At 50.8% G+C, this 16764-nt stretch overlaps 1 protein-coding gene across 3 annotated transcripts in view; it reads left to right on the forward strand.

The window, feature by feature from the left end:
* The window catches only part of Lrrc20 (leucine rich repeat containing 20), a 103584-nt gene extending 87587 nt beyond the window's left edge, over positions 1-15997 (forward strand). For all 3 annotated transcript variants that reach the window (XM_028886170.2, XM_037199490.1, XM_037199489.1), the window contains one exon: positions 13484-15997. In XM_028886170.2, coding sequence (XP_028742003.1) covers positions 13484-13638 — 155 coding nt within the window. In that variant the 3' untranslated portion in view covers positions 13639-15997. The remainder of the gene's footprint in view (positions 1-13483) is intronic.
* The last annotated feature ends 767 nt before the right edge of the window (positions 15998-16764 follow it).

Genomic DNA, 16764 nt, shown 5'->3' on the forward strand with positions numbered 1-16764 from the left:
TGAGGAAGCAGAGATGGCCACCCTGAGGCTCACTGGCCAGCCTGCCTAGCTAAATGAGTGACCTTCAGGTTTGGTGAGCGACCCTCTGTCTAAACATAAGGTGAGAGCCATAGAGCAAGACATCTGATGTCGACCTCTGACCTCTACATGCATGTGCGCGCGCACACACACACACACACATATATATATACATACATACCACGGGCCTGGTGGTATACAATTTCCTGAGCAAGGCTTAAGCAAGAGGATCTTGTTTTCAAGGCTGGCTTGTATGGCCTGTACTGGCCAAATTCACCATGTAGCCATGTGTGAGGGTGACTGGGAGACTGGGTCTTAAGCCCAGGTCTCTTCAGTAGTAGATTTAGAACGCCCCATCTTACATAGCCTCCCCCAAAGACTGGAGCTCAATATGAGGAATTGACCGAGGCCAGCTATGTGCTTCTCCTAGAAGGCAGGGGCTATTCTGTTTCTGTTGGCTTCCTGCCCGGAGCGTTGGAAGATGGGAGAGGCTGAATCTGGCTTCCATCCAACCACCAGCACAGTCTGAGGAACATGAGTGTGGCCCAGACACAGCCCTGTTCCAGGCACCATTTCCTGTCCCTGCTGGGTCACCTGAGTTTTATCTGCTCGTCGATGGCGTTTTCTGGGCTCTACATCCTTGATCTTACTTGGTTTGCTTTCTCGGCACCAAGAGCTGCTGTGATGCTGAGGTATGCAGCCAGGCCCCACTTCTGGCCAGCCTGGATTCCCAGGAATCTAAAGTCACTGAGGATACACTAGCCTCTGATTAACTCTGCTGGGAGCTCACCACCCCTCACCACTTCCCTGGGCCCAGTTCAAGGGCTCGGGGTGGGGGGGGGAGGTCACAGAGATGAAGAACATTGCTTGGAGAGATGGTATTTATCATTTTGCCTCTCAGCCGGTCCCACTGCATCACACACCTATCAGTCAATAGTGCTAATGACCAGCAAATGAAGTGAAGCTGACTTCAGGGCAGTGATGTTTGTAAATTCTACCCACTTGAGTGCTGCCGTGATTGATTACCCAAGGCTCCCATCGATAGACAGAGCCTAAGAAGGCCCTCTACACTTGGAGGAGCATCAGGGAGAGCAGGGCATTTGTCCTGATTTAGGTCTTTCTCTGCAAGGTTTGTTAAGTCTTTGGCTAGAGTTCCCTCCTAGGACACAGGGCTTTGCAAAAGAGGCTTGCGGCCAACCCCCTTCCAGACACTCGTGGACCATGAGAGATTTAAGAGACTCAGGTTTTTGCTCAGTATGTATCCCAGGCTGGCCTCAAAGTCTTGATCCTCCTCCTGCCTCAGACCTTCCCTTTTTTGTGTGTGACAGATAGGGTCCCGTGTAGCCTAGAGTGGCCTTAGCAAAGGTGACCTTGAACTTGTGATCCTCCTGCCTCCACCTCCAAAATGCTAAAGTTGCAGATGCATACCACCGCATGCCAAGTGAGCCCTCCCTCTGTCAGCTGCATTCCTAGCCCCTGCCGGAGCCTCTTGAGTGCTGGGATTACAAGTGTGCTCCTCCACACCTGGACACTTGAAGGAATTTTGCTTCGGTTTCATGAGCGGATTCTAGAACTTCATATCATACATCCTACTGGTGTGGCTGAAAGAGACAGAAGCTGCCCCAGAATGCCTCGTTTAACCCATAGTATCTTAGGCGCCCAGATGTGGAGTCGAGGCTGAACGTCTAGCAGAAGCAAGAGCGAGCGGTTTGTGCATTCCTATGCTGGAGTCTTACGTCAAAAAGTTATAAAAGGGGGCTGCAGAGATGGCTCAGCGGTTAAGAGCATTGGCTGCTCCTGCAGAGGACCGGGGTTCAATTCCTAGCACCCACATAGTAGCTAACAACCATCTGTAACTTCAATTCCAGGGTATCTGATACTGTTCTCTGGCCTCTGCAGACACCGGGCACACACATGGTGCACAGACATGCACACAGCATCTACACACATAAAATTAAGATAGCTTTCTAAAGTGAAAGGAAACAGGTTACAGTGGTGCATGCCTGTAATCCCAGCACTTGGGAGGTGATGGAAAGAGGATTAGGAATCCAAGGTCAGCTCTGGCTACATAGAGAGTTTGGGGCCAGCCTAGGCTACCTGAGACCTGGTTGCAAAACAAAAACAGGAACTTGGAAACATGGCTCATTGCTTAAGAGCACACTTTGCTTTTCCAGGAGACCTGAGTTTGGTTTCTATGGCTCCTAGCATCCACAGCATGCTGCTCATAGCTGCCAGGAATTCCAGCTCCAGGGGATCTGTTTCTGTCTTCTGACCTCCACAAGCACACACACACTCATGCAGGTATGCACATACTTCTTTAAAAAAAATCTTTAAAATAAACCGGTGGTGGTGGTGGTGGCGGCGGCGGCGGCGGCGGCGGCGGCGGCGGCGGCGGCGGCGCATGCCTTTAATCCCAGCACTTGGGAGGCAGAAGCAGGCAGATCTCTGTGAGTTCGAGGCCAGCCTCGTCTACAAAGCGAGTTCCAGGACAGGTTTCAAAGCTACACAGAGAAACCCTGTCTCAAAAAAACAAGACAAAACAAAAAAATCTTTAAAATGCCCAGTGGTGGTACATGCCTTTAATCCCAGCTCTCAGGAGGCAGGGGCAGGTGGATGGATCTCTGAGTTTGAGGCCAGCCTGGTCTACAGAGAGAGTTCTAGGACAGCCAGGGCTACACTGATAAACCCTGTCTTGAAAAACAACAACAACAACAAACAAACAAACAAAAAGATCTTTAAAACAACAAAAAATGTGAGAGTTTGAAAGGGGATCAAGGGACATGGCAAGAGGTAGTCCTTGGGCTGGGATTAAGGAGCAGAAGTTGGGGCTGGGGGTCCTCAGCCCTGAGAGAAAAGTGGAGCCCAAAGTGGCGAGACCTTTTTCTGTTATTAGTGGTCTGCTGACACATGCTCTGACTCAGGGAAGCGCAGCTGACATGGACCCAGTTGGTGTCCTCATCAGAAAGACACAAATCACTTTATGTCCTCTCCATCCTGTATCCATCTCGGCGTCTCGATTCAGGGAGCATAAACGATCTTCCCGACGCTCCATCCTGAGGCTCCTGCAGGGCTCCGTGGGCTTGTCATCTGCTAGTTAGAGTGTTCCAGCATGTCAGCTCTGCCAGCCTTGCCGTGGTCTGCGGCTGCACCGCTCCTTCCTCTGAGATGCTTCTGACACTTCCACGGTTAATCAGTGGAGAGAGAGGCAGCCGCTCTGTGCTTCACCAAGGAGATTCGGAGACAGGCTCAGGCCGTGGAGAGCCCGGCCAGGCTTGGAGGTAGACGTGGAAGAAGCAGGGACCGAGGTAGCCAGCCTCCCACTGGACCCGGAGTCCCCAGCTGTCCTCCAAGGGTGGCCTTAGTGCAGCACCGGGCAATCTCATCACAGGGACAGCGGCCACCGTGCAGACCACGGGCCTTCGCGGCAGAGGGACAGGGGAGTCATGAAGTCCAAGATGGAGCCACTCCTCAGTCCAGTCCCCTCTAGAGAAACTGAGGCAGGAGCTGCAGTCTCCAGTGACAGAAGGGGAGATGGGCTGGCTTCACAGGTCCAAGCCCCTTCTCTGAAGCGGAAGTGCTGTGACAGTCAGGGGTTACAAGGCCCGAGCAGCCCCGCCCATCGTGATTACCTTCCGGAACAGGGAGAGCCAGAGAAAGCAGGCTAGTGTCTTGGCCCCGACCCCCCCCAGGTGGGTGGTAGGGTCAGGGGTTACCCCTTCCTGTTTCATTCACTGGCTCCATGGCCTTGGTCACCAAGAATCTGAGGCTCAATTCCTTTGTTTGTAATGTGGATCGTTGTGAGGAACCTTCTAGAACAGGGCCTCAGACATCAGTTTCCACGAGTCTCTTCCTCTGCGAGGACCTCTTAGATAAGCTGCCAAGCTCCCGTTTGACAAGCACTTAGAAGCGGCTTTTGCTAAAAAGCATTAACTCCTCACTTGGGCTCACAGGTCACTCAAAGCAAGACAAAAGCCCGGCATCTCTGCCTTCATCTGTGTCTGTCACCTCGGCTTTGACTCCTGCCTGACAGGCATGTTAGTCACTCAGGAGTGACTAGTGAACCCACCTCTCTCTCTCTCTCTCTCTCTCTCTCTCTCTCTCTCTCTCTCTCTCTCTCACACACACACACACACACACACACACACACACACACACACACACACACACACCCTCCTTGAGGTTGAAGGCACAGAGGTGAGTCACCGTCCTACCTTGGGATTCCAGGGACAGCCAAGGCTGGCAAGACAGACCACCATTGTCCAGATGTAAGCACTCTCACAGGAGCCTCCATCTTGCCAGAACCATCTTGGTCCCTGTCAACGATGACAGCAGTTGACAGTTTAATAATTCATTTGTGAGACCCATTTGAAAGACCAGGACTGTTTAATTATATGCACACCTCTTTCCCTTACTCCAATTCTTCCTTTTAAAAAAAAAAAAAAAAAACCTGAAGTTCCAATCAGTACCCTGAAGATGGATTTAGTGTCACTTTGTCTCTGGGGACCCCAGGGTCCCTTTGGCATGCTCTTGATCAGATGGTTAAGGGAGTTTTAAAATGGATAGAGGCAGTTAGGGCAGCTTCGTCTTGGCCCTCTGTCCACTTCATGTCCTCCAAGCATGGCTGTTGAGCTGGAGGTGGGACTTAAAAAGAATAAGAGAGCGTTTACTCAAGAACCAAATATGGATGACCATGGCTTGAGAAAGCCATTTCTGGTAACCTCAAATTCCATGCTCCCACATGGTAATGGTGTGAAATTTTTATAGTAACAAGACAGAGTTGTAATAAATTATTTTTCAAAGGCTTTGGTGGAAATATTGAGGGATGTGGGTCTCAGGAAATTGGGGATTAAAGGTGCTCTAAGCCTCAAATGCTGTCTGATACACTTCAGCCCTTGGGTTGGTGGGAGCTAGGGTCTGTCTGTGTATTTCAAAGGATTTACATTTATCATGACGATGTTAGCTCACATATAGAGGAGGGCACTAAATGGCGTGAAGAAGGTAACCAATGGCCCAGGATAATTTGGCTCTGGACTCATTCTGAACTCTGCACCACCATTGAAGTTCCGATTGGTCAACCTACAGAAGATTCAGTGGAAAGTGAGATTCTTTTCTGGAACTTCCTTCATAGCACCCAGTTACATCTGTCTTGAAAAGTCAATGGTGATCTAAAATTTAAGTTAGAGAACATTTAGATAAAAGCTTGACAAACTAGCTGGGTGGTGGTGGCGTACACCTTTAATCCCAGCACTCGGGAGGCAGAGGCAGGTGGGTCTCTGTGAGTTCAAGGCCAGCCTGGTCTACAGAGTGATGAGTTCCAGGACAGCCAGAGCTACACAGAGAAACCCTGTCTTGGGGGTGGGGGGAAAGGCTTGACAAACTGACATAAGTAATTATCTCAAACATAAAATCTTTGTCTTTTTTTAACAATGTTACTAAGAATAGATCAGTGACACCTTTTTTAAAATTATTTTAATTTTGTGTGTAGGAGTATTTCATCTGACTTCTGTCCAGTGTTGAGTGCAGTGTCCTTGAGATCAGAAAAGAGTACTAGGTTCCCCTGGGACTGGAGTTGCAGATAGTTTTGAGTAGCCATGTAGATGCTGTGGGAATTGAACCTGGGTCTTCTAGAAGACCATCTTAACACTGAATCATCTCTCCAGCCCCAGTAACTCCATATGTGAATGAAAATCCAAGGAACTGTAGAAAATGTGATCATAACATGAATACAATGTGTTAATAATTCTGGAAACATTTTTACTTACTTTTTAACTAACAAATTAACTAGTCTGTTAGATTTGCTTAAGCTTTGTGAATTCAGAGGGGTTTGAACTAAGGTCATGAGCTGGGTTACTTAAAGGCCTGCTTGAATCCAAGTCTTTTGTTGTTGTTGTTGTTTGTTTTTGTTTTGTTTTTCGGGACAGGGTTTCTCTCTATAGTTTTGGTGCCTGTCCAGGAACTCCCTTTGTAGACCAGGCTGGCCTCGAACTCACAGAGATCTGCCTGCCTCTTCCTCCCGAGTGCTGGGATTAAAGGTGTGTGCCACCACTGCCTGGCTGAATCCAAGTCTTTTAGGAGAATTTTTATCATGTATTTAAAGATGACACAGAAATAAATATACTGACAAACCAAGATAATACAACTGTTATGTTAAGACTTCAGTTGTGGCCGGGCGGTGGTGGCGCACGCTTTTAATCCCAGCACTCGGGAGGCAGAGCCAGGTGGATCTCTGTGAGTTCGAGGCCAGCCTGGGCTACCAAGTGAGTCCCAGGAAAAGCGCAAAGCTCCACAGAGAAACCCTGTCTCGAAAAACCAAAAAAAAAAAAAAAAGACTTCAGTTGTGGGGGAGCTGGAGAGAGGGCTCAGTGGTTAAGAGCACTGGCTCCTCTTCCAGAGGACCTGGGTTCAAAACAGTAATCCTCTCTCTTTTGTGGGGTAAGCTATAAGTTGCCATGGCCCGAGAACCTCAGTGGCCAGAAGAGGCGGACATTTCTGCTCAATGCTGTTTCCAAGGGAAGTCAGAGATGGCCGCTACAGGACACAAACTCCCGAGGCAGATGGGGAAGATTCCCAGAGGAGGCTGGGTCCCAGGCCCATCAGGATGCTGGCAAGTGTGAACTGGAGGAGGAAGGTCCTCTGCAGACACCATGGTTGAGGGAGTTGCCTAAGGACCATTCTGTGGTGGGGATAGGCGTGCTGGCGAAGGAATTCCTCCCGAGGTCAGAGTAGGAAAAGAAAGCAGGTTTATTCAGTATACTGCAGAGACATTAGAGGCCATGGAGGTAACAGAAGAGGGACCAGCATGTACGTGTCTCTGTTTCTGTGGTGTCCTCATTCAGATAGAGTGAGCCTCTGTGAAGGAGGACAGCTCAGACCAATGGGTGTGTGTTCCTAGGTGGTTAGGGTGGACCACCTTTATGCAGGTTCCCTGGCCAGTGACTCCCACCATGCAGGTGAGGGCAACCCGAACTGATAGTTGTTGGGTCCTGGGCAGTTTAAGGGAGCCATTTTGGATGTAATTTCCTGTCGTGACTCCCCAGCACATAGATGAGGGCAGCTCTGGGGATGGCTGTAGCCAATCTTGTTTGGCCTGGCCATTCTGTTCAGTTCCACTGTTTGGGTGGGAGCAGAGCAGGGCCTTTTCTGTTTGGGGTGTGCTTTCCAGGCTAGGCTCACGGGAGACCCATTGGCTTTCTAGTCCCCCAGTCAAAGTCCCTCTACAGCTAGTCCATCTTCTTTTTTAATTGTTGTTGTTTGGATTTGGGTTTTTAAAGACGGGGTTTCTCTGTGTAGCCCTGGCTGTCCTGGATCTCACTCTGCAGATCAGGCTGGCCTCGAACTCAGACCCGCCTGCCTCTGCCTCCCAAAAGCTGAGATTAAAGGACTGCAGCTGGTCCCTCTTTAATCTTGCAATTAGTTACGTGGCTGTACATCTGAAGGCCAGATCTTTGGGAATGTGTTCCCGAAAAGACTTTCATCATAGCCTTTGAAATCTGTGTTAAAATCTTCCATTCCCTACCCGACTGGTGTTAGCAACCATCATGCTGAAACGTAGGAGTCTCGAATCATTCCCTGCAAGTGGATGGCTACAGAAAGCCCCTTTGTTCCCTTTCCCCTGCTTAGCATCCCCCCACCCCCTATCAGTTCTTCCCGGTGCTGATTAAAACTCCACTCTCTGCTTTCACTTTATCCCTTTAATCGGCATATCGCATGGGATGACCAGCCTAGCGTGTTAGGACTGCTGACGGCGGGGATTTTACCCTCCCATGCCAGTGACATCTGGGCCTTGATTTCCCTCTGTGCCCCATGGTGGTTAATACCAGTGAAATGACTCGAACCTCATTAAGCCAAACGCAAGGGGTTTCCTGATTCTTGGTGATGGGGCCTAGGGGTTGTCCTGTCTGGCTGCCTCCTAAGCTGCTGCCGTCTGGGAAGATGAGCCCAGGAGTGAGCCTTTGTCTTCTTCCCGTCAGCCCCACAGCCAATCAGGGGCAGCAAGGAGCTTTCCAGGCCGCTGCAGGTGTTCAGAGGAAGCACAAGGAAGTGGGTGAGCGCTGGCAGATGTCGACCACCTTGCTCCTGAGGGATAGGTCTGTTCGGTTTTACCTGCATCCTGGGGTGGATTATTTGCCTTGTACTCTGTCCTCGTCCAAGTCTGCTAGGGATCGCCCTGTCCTTCAACCTGCGATAGTTCCTGATTGCCAGGCAGGTAGTGACACTCCAACATCTGTCTTGGGGACCTGGGTTCCACTGTGCAAGCTGTACAGTGAAGCCCCAGTGAGGCCCTGATCTAATAATAGACGGCCCTCCCTCAGGGAGCATAGCGGCCCATCTCCCTGAAGTCCAAGAGTGGATGGACCTCCCTTTTCTTTCTTTCTTTCTTTTTTTTTTTAAATATTGTTTTGATTTTTTTTTAATTTACTGATTTTTATTTTATGTGCATTGGTGTTTTGCCATGGGTGTCGGGTCCCCTGGAACCAGAATTACAGACAGTTGTGAAATGCCATGTGGGTGCTGGGAATTGAACCCAGGTCCTCTGGAAGAGTAGCCAGTGCTCTTTACCACTGAGCCATCTCTCCAGCCCGAACCTCCCTTTTCTAAACCCTTCCACCTGAAGATGTGGCTGCCCGGGCGTGGCTCCTCTCTGATGAAGCCTCCCCAGCTGAGGAGGGCGGCACTAGCCAGGCTGGAAGGCTGCCTGGGAGATGGCACAAAGGACATTAGCCAGCCAGCCAGCCTGCCTGCCACCGGCCATCCCCTGTTTTATCACCTAGCTGAATGCCCCTCCCCACAAGTCTTTAACCTCTCTGGACTTCATCCTACACAGAGGGTAGAGATAACCGTGGTACTTGGGGCTGGAGAGAGAGCCCAGCAGCTATGACTGTGTGCTGCGTTTGGAGAAGACTTGGATTTTTGTCCCCAGCTGTTAATATTAGGGTGACTCACAATGCCTATAACTCCAGGCACTCTTCCAGTCTCCCCAAGCATGTACACACGAGAATGTGCACACACAAATAAAATAAATCTTTTTAAAAATGAATGGTGCCGGGCAGTGGTGGTGCACGCCTTTAATCCCAGCACTCAGGAGGCAGAGGCAGGTGGATCTCTGTGAGTTCAAGGCCAGCCTGGTCTACAGAGTGAGTTCCAGGACAGCCAGGACTGTTTCCCAGAGCAACCTTGTCAAAAAACAAACGAACAAACAAAACAAAACAAAAACCAACGAATGGTACTTGGCTCATTCTGTTATAGAAAATGTTAAGTTAAAGATGCTAATAATTCATGTAGATCATAAATTAGCAAGCCCTCAATACATACTACCTAAAACTCTGTGCTCTGTTGGTAGAGAGTTTACTTAGCAGGCATCAAGCCCTGGCTTCCATCCCCAGCACCACATAAACTGGAAATGGTGGAGCAGGTTTGCAGTGCCAGCTATTGGCGGGTAGAGAGGAAATGGTCAGAAGTTCAGAGTCATCCGCCTTCAATACAGAGTCCCTGTGTAAAAATGAAAACAAGTAATAACACCCGAAAATGCTATCAACAATAAAATGACCCAGCACAGAGGTCGTAGAGGCCTCAATCACTGAAGAGTCCCCACTGGGCTTAACATCTCTGGGGAGAAGAGGTCCCTAGGACGCCCCCTAGGCATGGAGCCACCTACTTATTCAGGCACAGAGCCTCTGGGTCACTTTCTCCAACCCCCATGCCTACAGTAGCCTGCCCCTTGTAGAAGACACTTTGGAACAGGCAACCCCATCCCTGGTCCCTGCCCTGCTTCTCAGTAACCAAATGTCCTTGAGCTGGGCTTTCCTGGCTGCAGACTCCTCATCTGTGAAGTGGGCAGAGGAGTCCCTGAGCTGCCCTGACTTCCTCAGTTTTGTAAGCTCTTGTACATGCACGGGACAAGCCTGGCCAGAGCTGGTGGTTTCTCTCTTTTCATCCTAGCAATCCAGCCCCCAGGGGAGGGCAGTTGTCTGTGCTTTGGTAGTCTTTGCTGTCCACCATCCTCAGAGGACTCGAGGTGTGAGTCAGGAGGGAGAACAAGGGACCTGGCTGAAGGTCTGGGTTGTATCTCTAGGGTGTAAGCCTCCATTGAAAGCCTTGGGGAGACCGGTTGACCAGAGCTAGGGTCCAGGAACTATCAGAGGCAGCTACATACACAACCTTTGATGGAGCCATTGACTCTGCTCCTGGTAGGCAGCTGAAGGCATTCTCAGACTAGCCTTTAAGGACAGATGATGCAGCCTATGTGTCCATCACTGGCAGAGCACAAGGGCAGATGTAGAGAGGAACAGAGCGTGGCATGCTTGCCTGAAGTTCAAAGCAGGTGATTTCAGATGTACAGGGCCTCGTAAATGGATCCCACAACATGCATTAATATATCCCCAAATGTTGGGTGCTTGCCAGCACACACAGCCAGGGCCAGGGGCAGAAGTGCAAGACAGAACACTTGCTAGTATGCTCGGTCCCCAGCACTACAAAATACAAAAACAAAAGCCATCAGGAGCCAGGTTGAAGGGGCTCCCGCAGGGCAAATGCAGAACAAATTGAGCAACAAATTAATTAAACACAACAGTCAGAAATCAGTAGACGCGTAGAAGCCCTGTTAAACAGATGGGCAGCCAAGAAGGGCAGCCTGTGTTATGCAGGGCAGTGCTGATTGACTTCAGGCATTCGGTCTGCAGCCATCGTGAAGGTGGGTGCCGCAAGGACCATCCGTGGACGTCAAGGCCATAGCAGTGGGTGGGAAATATTCAGGAGGCAGCTCTGCCTTGCCTGCTCTTTAAGTGTGTCCCCACAGAGTCCTTATATTTGCAAATGAGAATAAAACAAAAACAGCAGTAATTATATGGTGGAAGACGCCAGCACCACACTGACAGAGTGATCACAACAGCCTTCGAGATGACTGTGCACCTGCCAGGAGCACACCACCTGTGCAGGCTTGCCGCCGCAGAAGAGCTGCCTTCCCACCGAACACGAAAGGGGCTGAGGAGAGTAAGGCCCGGGGTGGGACTAGACATTATTATGGAGGAAAGCTGGGCTGTCTGTGGGCTTGCTGATGCCATGTTTCTTTGCATTTTGTTCTGTTTTTATTCTCTGTGCTTGTATTTATTTTTGTGTTTTTAAGGGGGGTTTTCTGGGCTTTTTGTTTTGTTTTGTTTTTGAGACAGGGTCTCTTCTCTATGTAGCTCTGGCTGTCCAGGAACTCCAGGTGCCTTGGGTGTGTTTTGAGAAAGGTCCTATTATCTTTGGATAAATTGAATGGGTGATCATTTGAAACTTGATTTCCACATTCTACACATTCGCATTTGAGACCCCTGCTTGAGCATCCAGGGCACTCCCACAGGCATGTGACACAGGGGACGTGGTGTGGGGAGTCCTGATGATGTCAGACCTTGAGCCAGGGTAGCCCTGAAGGGCTGTTGTCCCGTCCAGGATCTCAGCAGCACTGGTCTACAGGCGGGTGGAAGGAAGCCCGGTACATACTCTATAGTCCTACTTTAGGGACTCCTCAAGGGCACAAGGAACCAGGTAATGGGACAAGGAATGCTGAATTTTTTATTAAATTCCGTGTAGCTAGAGTTTTTTTCTCTGGGTCCTACCAAGCCCCAGCAGTCCCGTAGCCCACTTATAAAATAAGCATACAGACACTTAATATTATTTAAAATGCTTGGCCATTAGCTCAGGCTTACCATTGTCTAGCTCTTACTCTTATACTCAGCCCATTTCTGTTAATCTATATGTTGCCACGTGTTCTGTGGCTTTACCTGCTGCCTTTACATGCTGCTTCCTGGACAGCAGGCTGGCGTCTCCTCCTCTCTGCCTTCCTGTTCTCTCAATTCTCCTCTCTGCTAGTCCTGCCTATACTTCCTGCCTGGCTACTGACCAATCAGTGTTTTATTTATCAGTCAATCATCCACAGCAGTTCTGTTTTATTTGTTTTGCACATGGAGGTCAGGACACTTTACTGGAGTGGGTTCTCTCCTTCCCTCACATGGTCCCAGGGATGGAATTCAGATCCTTGGACTTGCAGCAAGTGCCTTTACCTGCCAAGTCATCTTGCCACCCTCCCCTCTCTGCCTTTTTTGAGACAAAAGTCTCATGTAGCCCAGGCTAGCCTCAGACTCCCTATGTAGCTGGAGATGGTCTTGAATTTTCTGATTCTCCTGCGGCTAGCTCCTAAGTGTTGAGATTATAGGTGTGTGTCACCTGGTTGGCTCCTTTCTGGGGACTGAACCCATACTTCGTGCGAGTGAGGCAAGCACTCTACCAACTGCCTTCTGTCCCCAGCCTCTACAAGGGCGTTTTTTCCCCTCAACCACTGTATGGCAGTATATCCCACGCCACACACCCCCTTCGGTGTGTAAACACATTGAAAGTGTACAGTTCGGCGGGCTTCGGCATGACGTGTCACTAACGTAAAACAGTGAGCTACGGGCGCTGGCGAAGTGGCTCTCCCAGTGAAGGCGCTTACTCCCAAGCCTGACCCCCTGAATACAGTCTCAGAGACCTGCAGAGCGAAAGGAGAGACCGATTCGGGAAGCTTGTCCTCCGACCTCCACACACGCTCACTGGCACTCACTCACACACCCACATGCGCATGTCCTCACACACACATAAATAAATGTAAGAAGTTGTGATACTGTAAGTGACCTAAAAATCTTGCCATTTTTAACTATTCTCAGTGTCCCGCCTAGTGGCACTGGCTGCTCTTTATAAGACCGTGCAGGCATCCCCGCCATCCATTTCCAAGCTGGATGACTCCCCCGACCCCTTCTTCCGGCTTCTGGGAGCCTGCCCTCTGCCGTCTCCATGAGCTTTGTTCTAGATGCCAGGTGGGGCTGCTGTGCCTGCCATTCATCAGCACAGTGTCTTCCAAGTTGATTCATGCTGAAGCGTGTATCCGAATTTTGCTCCTTTTACTGCCAAGTGCTATTCCCTTACATTCATATACTCTATCCCTTGGTGGATATTAGGCTATGGTGAATAGTTCTCCTGTTCTCTCCATGTAACAGGAGTTGAATACCTATCTTTAATTCTTTTAAGCCTGTGTAAGAATAAAATTGTGGCTTACATGGTGATTCTCTTTTTGAGATGCCTGATCTAATCCCCACCCCACCCCCCATAACTACCTGCTGGTTTTGAAACAAGGTCTTGTGTAGCCCAGGCTACCCTCAGACTTACTGCGTAGTAGAGTGATCCTCTAGCCTCTGCTTTCCAAGTGCTGGGATTACGTGCATGTGCCCCCCCAAGCCCAGCCTAGGTCCTTGTTTATAAAGCTGCTTTTCCACATGTGGCTGGTGAGCCCCTGATGATCCCCCCCGCTCAGGGATAGGACCCCTGAGCTGAGCCCATACATGGTGGCCCATGAGCAGCAAGCCCATGCCGGCTCTGTATGGCCTCGAGTCTTCCTGCTTTCCCAGCCTGCTTGCTCGCACCCCTCTAACCTGTCCCCTTCTCTTCCCAACAGATGTGCCCGTGGAGAAGCTGGCCACCATGCCAGCTCTGCGCGTCATCAACCTGCGTCTCAACCCACTGAGCGCCGAGGTGCGCGTCATTGCCCCCCCACTCATCAAGTTTGACATGCTCGTGTCTCCCGAGGATGCACGGGCCCCTCCACCTTAGGACACCCTCCTTGTGCTCACCCAACAAGGGACAAAGGCTACTGGCCTGCCATCCTGAGAGGAGGGAAGCCTGCGGGAAGGCCAGGCATGGGGAGCGGGAGGCGGGTGGGATGCAGCTAAGCCAAGGTAGGTAGCTTAGCACTGTAGTGAGCCCTGGTGAGAGCCCCGGAGGGAGAAAGAAGCCTAGGTGAGGCTAGAGCCTGGGCTCAGGCTGCTCACAGCTGCCCTGCTGACTTAGGTAGGCTTCTCTCTCCAAGCTTTGTTCCTCGGAAGGAGGAAGAGGAGTGGAGAGTCTCTCCTGCCTGGGTTCTGCCTCCACATTGTCAGACACCTTCCAAGGATGAGCCTCTCATGGGCGCTTTATGGACCTTATGATCTGAAGAAGCCTTGTTTCTAGTGTGAGAGCCAATCACCATCCTGAGAAGAGACCACCTCCGACTATTTGTCACCTTCTGAGGACCGAACGCAGTCCTTCTTTTGAAAGACACCCTTCATGGTGCCATGTCTTGGCCATCAGAGTACCCGGACTAGTTGGAGCCTGAACTAGGAGTTTGGATGCCCAGACCCTGTGGCTGGGTCCTGTGGCAGGAGAGTATGATGAGGAACCCATAGACATCTGGCCGGGCTACAGAGGGGCAGCTCCAACGAGCTCATCCTTCCTTGTACAAGACAAGGGGAGGAAGTTCTATGCATGCTGCTCTGTGCCTCCCTGATAATGGGCTGATGTGGCCAGACATCATCCCCAGGGCCACAGGAGAGGTAGCCCAGAGAAGACAAAGCCATCTACGCCCGTGACTCTGACCTGAGGTCCTTAGGTGACCTCCTTTACCGTGGCCTCCCTCTGGCAGCAACCTGGTTGCCTTGCCCTGGTCCAGGACCACCAACCTCAAGGCTATCACCATAATCACCAATAACCTGACATCTCAAGGACCTTTGCCTGTGGCCTAGGGGGTAGCCAGAGAGTAGGGTGTCCAGCTATCCCAGTGTACTCAGAACTGTGGAGTTTCCCAGGAGCTGGCTGGGCCCTTGCTCCCCGGTAAGGCCTATACTTGGGGACATCCCTGAATCCCTCAGTCTCCATGTGTCTACCTTCTCACCTGAGCAAGCAGGCCTATCAGCTGCCCTGGCCCTGGCTGGCCTATACCTTCGTGTAGGTCTGTGAAAGCCACGGAGGTCCAGGACACAGGCAGGACTGGGCCACTTTGTCTCTAGGGTTTGGCAGCTTGGAACTGACGCCACTGTTGAGAACAGAAACCCGTCACAGAATTGTCCGAGTCCCTGCCTGCCCTCTCCCGGTGCTCCTGGCTCTGGGTAAGGATGCCACGGGGGCATTGCTGGTACCACTGAGGACTGTGTATCCCAAGAGAAACTGCCCATATTCTGCTCTCATCCCAAGGCTAGTCAGCCAGATGAGGAGGTGGACACGGGGACCCAATAAGGGCTGGGTGCAGTCCAGACTGGACTGGCTTCTCCCACCCTGTGTCCCTGAGTTGGGGATTTCACCTTACTGAAGGAGAAGCGGGGCTTCTCTGGGAGGTAAGAGGCATCCCATGGTTGGGCCAGCCTGGCAACTCCAAGTGTAGACAGGCTAACCCCGGTGTGCTGGAAACGGAGCCTCCGGTGGTGTGCGCCTGTCATTGGAGTGCCTGGGAGGCTGAGACTGGGAGTGTAGGTGTGAGGCCAGTCTGTACCGCATAGTGAGAGTCTATCCCAATGCAACCGCAGACCAAGTAAGAGAGAGAGGGAAGAGTGTCGGGCATGGTGGTGCCCGCTTTCAATCCCAGCCCTCAGAAAGTAGAAGCAGAAGAGTCAGGAGTTCCAGACCAGCCTCGGCCTAGAATAAAGAGACCCTGGGCTCTGTGAGACCCTGTCTCGGTAAAATAAAAGAGAAACTAAATGCAGGCTCTCAGGCCTCACACCGGCTCTCTGAGTCAGAGCTATGTCTTAACAAGCACCCATAGCCAGTACTTCAGAAGTGTCCCAGTGTGAGAATCAGTTGAGGGCCTGGGTGACCTGGGCATGTTCTCATGGTGCAGAGTGAAGGTCTCCCCCCCACACACACACACACACACTCCCATGGATCTGAGTATATGCTCAGACTCCCACTAACTCAGCACTGGGAGACCCTTGCATCTTAGATCACTAGGCGATGGTGATGGTTAGGGGTGTCCTGTCTTCCCACCCCACCTCTCTGGTTCATCCCTGCATGCCAGTGCTCCTGGACGTTGTTCTCTGCACTGCCCAGACATTATGGTCTGGCCTTTCTGGGCAAGCTTGGTCAGAAACCTCCAAATCCAGGCTCACAGTGTGCAGAAACCCTTCACTTCAGTCTACAATAAAGGATGGATGTGTTAGTCTCATCTTCCTGTGTAGTGTTTGGTTTTTAGTTTCATTTTCTTTTCTTTCTTTCTTTTTTTTTTTCTTTCCCAGTGTGTATGTGGTATTTGATTCATTTTCCCAGCATAGACTCGGGATCGGGGCTGGTTGTCAATCTGCCCACCTTTGAAGGAGACTGCCTCTCTGGTGGAAAGCTTGAGTTACAGAGCTGAGTTAACAGCTGCTGTGGTCATGAGATCAGCTGGGCCTGCCTTTAAGAGTCCATCAGGAGTGAGCTGTGGACTGTGAATTTTCCCTCAGAACTGGGCTTGCCTGCATGAGTCCATCAGGAGTGAGCTGTGGACTGTGGGCGTTCCCTCAGAACTGGGCTTGACTACATGAGTCCATCAGGAGTGAGCTGTGGACTGTGAATTTTCCCTCAGAACTGGGCTTGCCTGCATGAGTCCATCAGGAGTGAGCTGTGGACTGTGGGCGTTCCCTCAGAGAAGGAGTTGATAGGGAAGATCATTAGACCTGAGATGCCAGCCACTCTCCCAGCCGTTTGTATGAAAATCTATAGGCTAGGGAATGTTAACTGAGAAGCTCCATCTATAGGGCTATGGGGAAGTCATTATCTATGCTGGGTGACTTTCCAGTGAAGCTTTTTGAGGGGTCACCCACACTCCTATAAGCAACCCTCACCCATGCTCTGTAAAGAAACCCAATAAAATTATTGCTTCCCCAGATTTAACTTTGGTGGAATCATACTTTGGCTTGTCGTTGGGAACTTACAAGGAGGAAGGTAGACATT

Source organism: Peromyscus leucopus, chromosome 16_21 (genome assembly GCF_004664715.2).
Source record: "Peromyscus leucopus breed LL Stock chromosome 16_21, UCI_PerLeu_2.1, whole genome shotgun sequence".
NCBI classification, from domain to species: domain Eukaryota; kingdom Metazoa; phylum Chordata; class Mammalia; order Rodentia; family Cricetidae; genus Peromyscus; species Peromyscus leucopus.